This window comes from Equus asinus, chromosome 13, assembly GCF_041296235.1.
Source record: "Equus asinus isolate D_3611 breed Donkey chromosome 13, EquAss-T2T_v2, whole genome shotgun sequence".
Taxonomy (NCBI): domain Eukaryota; kingdom Metazoa; phylum Chordata; class Mammalia; order Perissodactyla; family Equidae; genus Equus; species Equus asinus.
In genome coordinates this window covers 24,805,067-24,817,343 of record NC_091802.1, presented here as the reverse complement: position 1 = coordinate 24,817,343, position 12,277 = coordinate 24,805,067, and the positions used below count along the sequence as shown (strand labels likewise).

Below are 12,277 nucleotides of genomic sequence, written 5' to 3'. Positions count from 1 at the left end.
AGTGAAGGACAGAGCATGGGCGCTGAATCTCTAAAGTCTGCCGCACAGAGAGCTGGAGAGCTCAGGGCAGGCCTGAGTCATCACCGTTTTCTATGTATTTTCTTCAAAATAAGTGAAATAATGCCTAAAGTGTCTAGCACAGTGCTTAACAGCTCATGGAAAATCACTGTAAACTCCCCCTCACCCACCTCCATGCCTCCTACCTCTGAGCTGAGACAGACAGCCCTACTGGGAGGGGGAGACATTGAGGGAAGAAACGTTGGAGCCTGGACATTTGGGGAAAGGAAGGGAAGGAATTGTCTTCCCAACATCTACTCATGCCAGGAAGGATGCTGGGCAGCTTACTGGTTGCCTCATTTAATCCTCAGAGGTGTCTGAGGAGGTGGGTATTCTTTGCCCCATTTCCAGAGAGGAAACCAAGCTGTACAATAGTTAATAACTTGCCCAAAGACATACAGAGAGGAAGTGACCTGTCTGACTTTGACTCTAAGTTTCTCCCTCTGCACAGGCTTCCCCTGGGGGCTGGGGGCAGCGGGAGGGAGGTGGTGCTCTGGGAGTACTCACAAAGAAAGGGGAAGCTTCTGACAAACACACAGAGGAAAACAAAACTAAACAACAGACTCCATTGTGTCAGGAGGAATAGGACCTGAAATCATCTGTCACCAGCAGTTCTGGAAGAACTGATGCTTCCCCTGGGTCTCGCTCCCAGGGCTCCCCGCCTCCCAAGGCATCTTGCGGTGGGCTCCTCCAGTAACCCAAGGTGGGTGAGCACATCAACAAGAACACAACATGTGGTCTCCAGCTACAGAAAACAAGTGGGTGTAGACAGTCACTGTCCCGTGTGGTGAAGGTGAGAAGAGCAGGCGTACGCCAAGCTGCAACCCTCTGGCCTGAATGTGGTTGGAACTATGAGAACAGTTGTCACAGTCAGTACCTCTGACATGATGAAATGCACACGAGGTGATGGGGAGGGGAGATGAGGCGCAGAGTAGAATGACATGGAAAAGACAAACCAGAGCTAGACCAAAAGGCAAGGGCAGAATGCAGAAGAAAGAGTTCTGGATAGGGGTCTGAATCCTGCCTCCACCTGGGCAAGTCCCCTGAGCCTGCTGGGAGGCCTCAGCTTGTACCTCGGCATTGCTGCCTCCTACACATCTTCCAACAGCAATAATGGAGCTCCTACCCCAAGCAGGGCCCCATAGAAACAGGGAAGGGTGAGACAGCAGCTCACTGGCTTGGGTGGGAAATATTTACACTTGTAAACAGGAGCAGAGCAGGGACACAACTGGGGAGCAACTCCCAATTTGCAGATGGGGAAGATTAAGGCCCATCGGGAGGAAATGACTTTGTCTCAGGCTTCTCTTAGGGCCCAGACTGGGATTCCTAGAGAATGGAGGGAATTTCCCTGCTTTGGACATTCTTTAAAAAGCAACCAGAAAGCCAGAGCTGCTCCCCACACAGTCATAGGGGGAACTCCAGGTCTGAGCAAAACTTTGGAATCCAGATGAATGATGTTTCACTTTCCTTGCCTGCCTTTGGTTTCCAAATGTCATAGCGTGAGGCTGGGCAGGTAGCCAGCTTAGCTTAGGGAAAAAGTGAACGAAAGAGGAAAAAGGAAGACAGGGCCAGGAGGGGAGGGGCTGAGCTAGGCTGGAGGGAGTATATGTCTGACTTTATGGAGGAATATGCTAGGAAAAGGGGTGCAGGAGGTATAAATGCTGATGAGAACCAGCCCTATAAACTCGAGACGTCCATCAATGAGCCTGCTGGGTCTCTGAACCCCTCATATGCAAAATTACATGTGTGTGCATCTGTGTAGGTCTCTACACATCTGTGGAAAGTGTTCACAGCTTTCATCAAATTCTTAAAGGGCTCCATTACCCAAAACAGGTTGGAACCAATCTCTCACTTTGCAGATAAAGAAACTCAGGTCCAGAAAAAGTAAGCAACCTGCTCAAGGTCAGCATTAACAAGTAATCAAGCTGGGCTTTGAATCTAGGAGTCCGACTCTAGACAGCCCATGTACTTAATCAAGATGCTATAAGAGGTTACTAAGGCTAAACCAGCATTAATTTAGCATCTATCATGTCCAAGACATCTGTTAGAAAGCAGGGAGAGAATACAAAAAGCAAACAGAAAAGAAAAAGCATAGGACTCTGTCACCGTGTTCAGGGAGTTAAGACCAGTGAAAAGATGACTCGCAATAAAAGCGTGTATTTGTTCTTGTTATTGTCTAGCTCCCTCCTCCCCTGACACAACAAGCGTAAGCTCCAGAGGGCAGGTCTTTGACTTGCTCACCGTGGTGTTCGCAGTGCTTAGAGCAGCACCTGGCTCTCAGCAATTCTCAGTAGCAGATTGCAGGGTGAATAAGGAAGATTGAGTGGTGTAGACCACGCACCCCAGTGGGACAGGGAGGACAGAGCCGGCATATGATTTTGTGCCTCACCTTACAGTCTCCTAAGCATATCCACAGTCACTGATTTCCCAGATCCTCTCAACCACCGGTGGGGCAGTCAGACAGACAGGCGTTCCTAATTTTCAGGAACATAAAATTCTCAGTGAATCATAATGACAGTTGCTATTCACTGAACACCCACCCTGTACCAGGTACCACACTGTTTACTTTAAACAGGCTGTTTGATTTCCTCATGAAATCAGTGCTTTGGAGCCAGAGAATGTACTGATTTCATGAGTCTGAACCCTGATTTTGCACAGGAGAAAGTGAGTGGCAGAAATGGAATTACACTTGGGTTCTTCTCCTTATTCTGCCCCCCACAATCCACCGGAACCACCAAAAAGGAAGAAAAATACTCTCTTTTTGATCAAAAAACCACTTCCCCATTGCCTATCCCTGCTCAGCAACCCCACCATCCTACTACCATTTATGCACAGACATACACACACTTACACACTGTAGGCAACTTCACCAGAATTTAAAGATGAGGACCATGTTGGTCCATCTGTGGGTGCCCTCACCTCTGTCCTCAGCTGGTGTCCCGACTCAGCATATTTGGTATCCAGGAAAATACTTTCCTTGCTTCCTTAAAGAGGGAAACTGAGTTCAGGAAAAGGAAACAGAAACAGAGCTCACATGGAAAAACTGAGCTTTAGCAAAAGTTTGAGGACTTCTTTAGAACAACGCATTGTGCTGGAAAATCTATGAGCCCAGACAGATTTGGGATTCAATTTTGAGTTCTACCACTTTAGGCTGTATGACCTTAAGCAAGTCACTTAACCTCTCCAAGCCTCAACTGACCCATCTGCTTAAAAATAAAGACTTTTTATAATAAAGGTCACTAATCCATATTACCTGGAGGTCTGGTCTAGATTGCTGAAAGCCTAAATTATAGAATATCCTTAAAGGGACTGCCATTTTCTTACTCTTAATAATAACAGGATAATAATAGCCAATGTTATTAAGTAGTTAACATGTGTCAGGCATTATACTAAGCTTTACAAGCATGAGCACATTTATGGGGACTTAATTGTCTCAACAGCTGTGGGAGGGGCTGTTATTATTACCCCTGATTTATGGGACCAGAGAGATTAAGTAATTTGCCTGAAGCCACCAGGCTAGTAAATGGGAGAAACACCGAAGCCCCTCCTCTTCACCACCGGGCTTCACAGTTTGGTAACTAAGGCGGCTATGTGAAGGAACAAATAAAACAGGCAAACATTTCGTGTGGATGGATGAATGTTTCTACAGTGCCTGCAATGGTTTCTTTAAATTAGATGGCCATGCTTTCTAAAATTGTGTTTCTATTGTTAATTGCTTAACGAGTCGTGAGGAGCGACTGAGAGGCTTCTTGTGATAAGCTTAGAACAGCACGTGGCACCTAGAAAAGACACAGTGACTATTAACTGCCTGACTGATGTGGGTCAGTGGAAAGAGCTTAAGCCTGGTCATCAGAAACACCTGGGTTCAAATCCCACTTATCAGCTGTGTGACCCTGAGGACCTTAATGACCTCTTCTGGGGCTCAATTTCCACTTCTGTAAATAGAGAATAATAACCACCGTGCCTCAAAGTCATTGTGAGGAAGAAACAAGACAAGGTGTTCCCATTCTGGGTGATTCAGTCACCCTCAGCCACTAAGTTACATATGCGGCAGTAGCCAGCAAGAAAACATTCTTGGTATAAGATCACGTATTTTTTTACATTACATTTTTTTGTTTGTTTACTTTTGTCACTGTCAATAGACACTTTTCTCTTAGATAATTCAGAACTCAACTTTAGCCCAGCCCAGGCCAAATTGTTACTAATTCTGAATTATCCAACTAGGAATTGATGAAGATTTACTGTATCCAATTCTCTGGAAGGGAGTAAGGACCCTGGCTCTAATCCAGACCACCACATGGGTCAGCTTCAAGGATGTCCCCAACCATGAAAATTTTCATGCTGAGCAGTACTTATGGACAGAGCACTAAAGTGGGAGTCAGGGCACCTGGGATCTGAGCCTGTCACTCATCTGTTGCATGTTCTTAGCGAGTCCCTTCCACTGTCTGGGCCTCAGGTTCCTCCTTTGCAACTGAAGAATGTGGAAAAAATGATCCTTAAAGTCCCCTGTAGCTTTCATATTCTGTAACTTCTGTGCCCAAGAAGATCCTAGAAATGAGATGGGATCCCAAGCATTTACTGAGTTTCCTCATCTATGAAATAGGAAAATGAGCATAATAATGGTAAATGAGTTGACACATGCAAAGCCCTTAGAGTAGTGGCTAGCACAGAGTAAGGCTTTGGTAAACGGCAGCTAATAATAGTAGTATGTGCATAAGAGATTTTCTCTCTCTCTCTCTCTCTGCTTCTCAACAAGCCTATAGCCAATTATCCCACCTTATAAATAAGGACATAGAAGCTCAAAGACATTAAGCAATTTTCCCAATGAAGATTCAACAAGTAAATGGGGGTGACCCTGTGACCGTGATGAAAGCAAGAACCACCCCCCAGGACAAATCACTCTGACTCATATCTGGTGAAAAGGTCATTAATGTCCAGTTCAGATCCAGTGCCCCAATCGTAGGGCGGGTACTCTCACCTCCTTTGGGGACTATATGTCAGAGGACGCTTCCCTTCTCAATAAAACACCTTATAAATAACATCCTTCCATGGATGAGAGGGAAGATACAGATCTGTAACGCATGAGCAAGAATTTTGAAAGCAATAACATGCCCAGTTGTTTCTGACCCTGTCCTAACTGCCCCTCCTCCTGTCCCCGGGGAAGCAGCTTCCTGACCTCTGCGGAGGACTGCTGCCCAGAGGATGAAGCTGAGGATGCCAACACGGGAAGAGGTTTTCCCCCACTGGTGCTCATGCTGGCTCTTCTTGAGGGCAAATGGGGAACTGAGGAGCTCACTCTGGACCAGAGGGTGGTGAGGAGGAGAGAGAGATCAGAGGGTGGTGAGGAGGAGAGAGAGATCAGAGGGTGGTGAGGAGGAGAGAGAGAGAGAGAGAGAGAGAGAGAGAGAGACTCAAATTTCCAGAGGCTATTTCAGTTTTCTTTTCCGTTTGTGCAATTTCTCTTAAGCTATCAGCCAATGCGTGGCTGCTGTTTTGGAAACTCCCCTTTAGGGGGCGCCCCCTACTGGCCTGACTCCTTATAAAGGGGCAGCCTGAGCTACAGACGGTCCCTGCAGAAGATCCTGAGACAGCGTGTGGATGTCCCACAGCCTCTGCCCACAGGTACCATGAAGGTCTTCGCAGCTGCCCTGGCGGTCATCCTCGCCACTGCCGCCTTCTGCACTCCTGCATCTGCCTCTCCATGTAAGTCCGGGTCTTGCACCACAGCCCCCGGAGTCAGACCCTCAGACTGGCCTAGACCTTGCCCTCTTGCTGACTGCAGCATTTCTGCTGTCTGAACCCTATGATTTACATTCTTATGTACTGCTTTACCCCAGTGTCAGTTGTCCCTCATAGATCTCTAAGCCACCTCATGGCAGGAACCCTCTGATGGACTTTTCTGTGTCTTCAAGGTCTATACCCCAAGCCCTGTGGGTGCTGAGTGTGTACTGATGCTGGGGATATTAATATTAGTAGGCAGGGGCAGCTCAAGCTGACCTCAAAACATGAATCACCAGCAGGATTTCTAAGAAAATTCTAAGCAATTAACTAAAACCCTCCTGGGACAGTCATAGTTTCCTCTATTTCATAGAAGGAAAAAAAGGGGCTTGAGAGAGGATAATAAGAGCTAATTAAATGCCTACTGTGGGTTAAGTATTGTGCTGATTGCTTTACATATATCATCTTATTTAATATTCGCAACTACTTTTTGAGTAGCATCCTTGACTTACAGATGGGGAAACAGAGGCCCAGAGAGGTGAAGTAACTTGCCCAAGGTCCACAGCTAGGAAGTGGGGAAACTGGTGTTCAAACCCAGTTCTATGTGGCTCCTGAAAACTCCTACTCTGCTGAGAAATGGCAACTGACACTTCCCAGGGTTATCCTGAATTAATTGACCAGCAAAAAGTCCTTCTTCTCTGTTCAGAGCCTTTCTCACTATGCCCCAGCCAGAGGCTCCCAGGATGCAATATGCATCTTCAGGCCCCTCTGAGGGGTCCTGGCTGAGCTATAAAGTCTCAGTTTTGGAAGCCTCCCCCAACCCCACCCTAGGGCTCAAAGAAACCAGGTTCTGAATCCACTGAGGATCCTAGGAGGGCAACGGTAAGGGCAGAGGGCCCAAGACAAGCCAGGAGGGGACCCAGCATATCCTGAGAGCCAAAGGCATGGAGTTATGGTGTAGAGGGGAGGACACAAGCTGGGATCAAGGTCTCAATGAGCAATTGGGGAGTTCCTCTCAGTCCTCTCTTGGAATCCCCACTCTGCCACTGTGTGTCCATGGCCAAGTGACTTTACCTCTCTGAGTCTCAGTTTCATCAAAGGAAGATAATAGTCCGTTCAAGATAAATCATGTAATGTACCCAGCACAACACCCAGAGTGCACTGGAGTGAATACAGGGGTCTCGTTCTTTCTTTCTCCCAGATGCCTCGGACACCACGCCCTGCTGCTTTGCCTACATCTCCCGCCCACTGCCCCGCGCCCACATCCAAGAGTATTTCTACACCAGCAGCAAGTGCTCTATGCCAGCAGTCGTGTGAGTCTCAGCTCTGTGGAACCCTCCAGGGGGGCGAGGAAGGGTGACCTTTTGTCCCAGGGCCAGTCCCCCCAGGAGCCTTCTGAGAGGATGGCCTATCCGCTCCCGCCCATCCTCCTGCTGCTCAAAGAGCCATGGCTCCCCGCTCTGGAGCTTTAGACTCCCCAGCTGTCATGTAAAAGGATTAAACAAGGCATTCTTGGAGGATCTTCCCCACTCTGATGGACTAGGTTAGGTCTCAGATCTTTACGGACTGACTTTTACTTGAACGTAGTCTGCAATGCCCCTGCATGGAGAAGATCGACTCAGTCATCCCTTTCCAGTTAAGAACCCCAAATTCCTCCATATCCCACACCCAGTCAAATCCACCCACAACCTCAGAGGAACCAGGGAGGAGAGGTCAGAGGTCAGGGCCCTAGTTGTAGTCAAGAGTGTAAAATAAAAACCTTTATTGATTGATTGATGAAGAAATAAAATGAGATTCTCCTTTAAATATGCATGCTAACATATTTGGGAAAATATAGTAATCCCTACTATCTAAGAAGTGCCTACTGTGTGTCAAATGTCTTACATGCATTATCTCTAAATTTCATCATAACAGCCCTGACAGGAAAGCATAATTTTTTCCATGTTTCAGATAATGAAACTGAGACCCAGAGAGGTTTAGTGACTTGCCCAAGGTTGCACAGTAAGTGAAGGATGGAGCCTGTCTCTGGAGCCTCCTCTTTCTACTATAGCAAGTTCAATAGCGATAGTTGCTTAAGAAATTTAAGATGATAGAGACTTAAAGAATGAAAATCAGGCAATCGTGAAGTTTCCTATAGAATGGCAAAGTTTGTTAATCTGAAAATTCCTGTGACACTGGCAACGTTATAGGTATTCAGAGCTGGCCTGTGGTTCTGGTGAATCCTTTGAAGTATAGTGGTAATATTTAGCACTACAAATTTTGTTTCTGAAAACAAGTATTTTTCAAAAGAAAAGAAACCCTCCTTTGAGCACTTATGGGCAGGCAGAGATTAATAAACCGCCATGCCTGCCCTTACGGGACTCATAGTCTAATAAGAGGGATGAGACAGACGCAGCAACGACTAGAGCACCGTGCACAAGAACATGACAGAAGGAGGAGAGGGGGAACACATCCAGCTTCGGGGGTGAGGGGAAGGGATTTAGGGAGGTTTGCTGCAAAGGGTGCTGCTGTCAGAGGTGGGATTGGACTGGCAGAGAAAAGCCTGAGGGGCGGGGTGCGCCAGGCAGAGGGCGTGTCGTCAGAGTCTCCATGTAGGAAAGCACTGAGGGCCCTGAGTGTCAGCACAATGAAGCGAAAGCATCAGTGCTGCCACGTGTGAAAGGAGCTGGAACAGAGAAGGCCCAGAGAATAGGGTCCAGTTACGAGGCCGTTGTCGTTACCCACCTGAGTGGTGCTGAAGGCTCGGCAGTACCTGAAGGGAAAGGAAGACGAGGGAGAAACCTTCCTAGGTGGAATCAGTAAGCCCTGATAGGTGACTGGAGGTCAGGAGCAAGGAAAAGAGGGGGGTTGAGGGTGTGCTGAGGTTTCAGCCCAGACAGCTGGAGAAGTGGAGGGCCTCCTGAAGTCTCGAGGAAGAGCTGTTTAAAGAGGAAAGGGCCAAGGTGCCAGCACGACAACCCTGCGGAAATGTCCAGCAGGGAGTGTGAGACCAAGGGTTGGTAGCTGAAGAAACAGTATTAGGGCTAGAGCTATGACATTCTTCTCTAGGGAAGGGGTCTCCCAATGTAAGAGTGGCAATACAGCATAATCTTGGGGGGCACTGGCTCCAGGGCCAGTCTGCCTTTGTTAGAATCCCAGCCCTGCCCACTGGGAGCTGCCAGAGCTTGGGCCCATCACTGAACCGCTCTGAGCCTCAATTTCTTCACCAGCAAAGTGGAATAAAATAAAAGTACTTCCCTCACTGGGTCCAAGTGAGAATAATAAAATGAAAGATAAAACCAGAATATTCCCTGGCACACAGTAGGTGCCTGCTAAGTATTCACTTATCATCCTCCTCCTCCTTTAAATGTATTATTATATACATAGAAGTGACAAGGGAAACTTGATGAGCCAATGCAATTCATTCTTTCGCTAATTCATTCAATAAACATCCATTAAGCACCCGTCATGTGCCAGAGACTTGAGAAAAAACACAGAAAAGGACAGCAACTTTGAGCACACCTGCTCCCAAGGGGCCGGTGAAGGTGGAAGATACCAATGAGACAGAGCAGGAAGAGAGGTAGGAGGGAAGTCAGGCAAGTAGAGGGTCCCCAAAATGGGGGCAGGGAGAGAAGCTTGGACGGAGGGGCCGTTCTCCAGTCTCACACTCTGCAGGGAGGAGGAGGAAATGGAGGTCTGAGCAACCCTCCAGATGTTGGTTTCCTGGCCTTTTGACTTCCTGGCCACAGGCTGAGGGAGCCGAGGAGAGAACAGTGAGTCTGGCAGGATTTCCTGTATGACCCTTGGCTGCACAGGGGCAGAAGCTTCTGGGTCTCACGCTTCCTCATCACCCCAAATAAGCAAACAAACACTAGGAGGTGCAAGAGCCCAGAATACCCATTCTGCTCCCTTTCTCTTCTCTGCACACCAGGGTGGGAGAAAGAGAGAGAGTCAAGTGGCTCTGAGAGAGGCTCAGAAAAGGGCAAGCAGCTTTCTGAGAGCAAATACTATCCATGATAGAGCTTGAAGAGGAACCAAGAAATCCTCCTTCTCACCAGACAACCTAAGCCTTTTCACTTTGAAAACATTTGGGGTCAAAATGGTTCGGGAAAACATCCTGAAGGAGAAGCCAAAATGAGGAAGGTCCAAGTAGGCAGGGCTGACCCAAAAGTAACACGTTAATTGGCAGCAGTGCTATCCAGGCCCATGGTCTCCTCCTGATAGGACCAGCCTCCCAGCAAACAGGTGAGACAGGCAGCCGGACTGAGCCCCCGACCCCCAGCCTTTATACCTCAAACTTACACCACCAACACCTGTAGAGATAAGGCGTCTAGCTCTCATGGGCCTCCACATTCTGGCCGGTTATTTGGTAGAAGTGCTTTGACATTGCCAATATCTCAGGGCCCACGACCTCTCTGAGCCACATGGTCCAGTACCAGGACATTTGGTTTCAAGTTACTCTGACCCACCCCAAAGCAGAGGTCCCACAGTATTCCAATAACAACACATGTATGGTATTTTTCTTCACACTTAGCTATTCATTGGAGCTTCAAAACAATTGTGCAAAGTAGGAATTATTTCTATGCTCATTTTACAGGTAAGCAAATAGACTCAGAAGCTCTAAGTGATTTGCCCATGGTGATCCTACTAGTAATTGGTGAAATCAAGACTCCAGTTCATGTCCTTCTTTCTTCACCCACACATGCATAGATGTGTTCATTTGTTGAGTTATCTACCCTGTGCCTGGAACCGTGTTATCTAAAGCCAAATCATGTATTTGTTTCACCACTTCTTACCTCCCATGTATTCTGCCATGACACAGTTCCTAGAGGACATCTCCTTTTCTCTTGAGCACCCAGCACAGGGTCTGAAACAGAGGAAGTGCTGAGAAAACGCTAGTGGTTAACCAGCTTAACCCTGGGCTCCTCAGGCCCCATATGCCCTTAACTCTCCAGGCTGCATGTGTTTGTGGGTTAAAATGCACACAGATCTGCTTCTGGCTTGGAGCCCTTTGACCCAAAAGAAGAGGAAATGTCCTTTCCTTAAAAGCCACAAATACAGGGGCCGACCCCATGGCTGAGTGGTTAAGTTCACACGCTCCACTTCAGCAGCCTAGGGTTTCGCCGGTTCGGATCCCAGGCGCGGACATGGCACTGCTCCTCAGGCCATGCTGAGGTGGCGTCCCACATGCCACAACTAGAAGGACTCACAACTAAAATATACAACTATGTACTGGGGGTATTTGGGGAGATAAAGCAGAAAAAAAAAAGAAGATTGGCAACAGTGAGCTCAAGTGCCAACCTTAAAAAAAAAAAGCCACAAATACAATCTTATGGAGCTCTAAAAATACCCAAACAGTACCATCATCATTTCCCCTTATGCCTCAATCTGCCTTATCCTCGAAACTGGCTGTCCCAGTGCTGACCAAGTCTCACCCTCTTCTCTCCCACAGCTTTGTCACCCGAAAGAAGCGCCAGGTGTGTGCCAATCCAGAGAAGAAATGGGTGCGAGAGTACATCAACACTTTGGAGATGAGCTAGGATTGGAGGGCATCTCGAACCTGAACTTGTGCAAACTTTCTTGTTGCTTCTTGCTCTTGTCCTAACCTGCTTGGGAGGCTTCCCCCGAACCCCCTACTCCCACTCGCTCCTTGGAGGGCGCAGATTCCAGCACACGGCAGCAGTTACAAAAGCCTCCCCCATCCAAAGCCTCCAAGAGCTTCTGAGGCTCTGCCTCGTGCACAGGAAGTCTCTAGGCCTGAGCATCAGGCCCCTCGGCTCGCCTATGGTTCTGTGATCAGGAAGGAAGTCAGCATGCCTCTGGAGGTGAAGAGGGGAGAAAGGTTGGACTCCTATGGAAATGTCCCATGGCCAAAGCTCCCTCTTGGTCCCTCACTTGGAAGGGCTGACTGGCAAATGTGAGAAATCAGCTTTCCATTAAAATTCTTAAGGCAATTACAAAGCTGCCTCCTGTTTGATTTTCTCCTCAGGAACCTTTCTTCTTCATGAGCATTAAGCACACAAGGGGCCCCGGGCTTGTACACATCCAGCGTCTACCCTAGATTTGGGGGCTGTGGCCCTGCACAGTGAACAGGCCTGGGAGCACAAACTCTCTAAGTAGGGTCCAGGGCAGGACAGGGCAGGTAAAGTAACTATGGCTCATCCACTCTGGAGGGAAACAACGGTCACTACATCACCACCCCAAAGTCCCCAAGAGTTTATCTCACTCCCTGCCATAGCACATCTCCCAGTTTCCTTAGACTGTGATTGGCCCTTCTACCCACTCTGATCCCCTTCCACCCTAGCCTACCCTACACTTTATCCCCAGTGGATTTCTTTAACACCACTCTTGGTCCTGGAATGGGACTTAGTGGCAATTCCCAAATATCTCAGTTCTTTCAAATAAAGAGAATGAGGTATTATGTGGTTTTCTGCCACCACACCTTTAAGGTGGGAGTATTCCAACTTTCCCATCTATGTGTCCCTTCACATGAACATATTGACAATATATATCATCACAATTA

General features: G+C 47.8%; 1 protein-coding gene across 1 annotated transcript; it reads left to right on the top strand.

The window, feature by feature from the left end:
• The first annotated feature begins 5,261 nt into the window (after positions 1-5,261).
• Positions 5,262-11,715, top strand: CCL5 (C-C motif chemokine ligand 5). The gene is made up of 3 exons (XM_014862240.3): positions 5,262-5,760; positions 6,977-7,088; positions 11,207-11,715. Exons 1-3 carry the CDS (start codon positions 5,685-5,687, stop codon positions 11,292-11,294), a joined length of 276 nt encoding a protein of 91 aa, XP_014717726.1. The 5' UTR covers positions 5,262-5,684; the 3' UTR covers positions 11,295-11,715.
• Positions 11,716-12,277: the final 562 nt, after the last annotated feature.

Excerpts from the sequence above, each read along its gene's own strand:
- CCL5 (XM_014862240.3), top strand. The coding sequence starts at position 5,685 with ATGAAGGTCTTCGCAGCTGCCCTGGCGGTCATCCTCGCCACTGCCGCC. Across the intron at positions 5,761-6,976 it reads TCCTGCATCTGCCTCTCCAT|ATGCCTCGGACACCACGCCC; the intron begins GTAAGTCCGGGT and ends TCTTTCTCCCAG. Across the intron at positions 7,089-11,206 it reads TGCTCTATGCCAGCAGTCGT|CTTTGTCACCCGAAAGAAGC; the intron begins GTGAGTCTCAGC and ends TCTCTCCCACAG.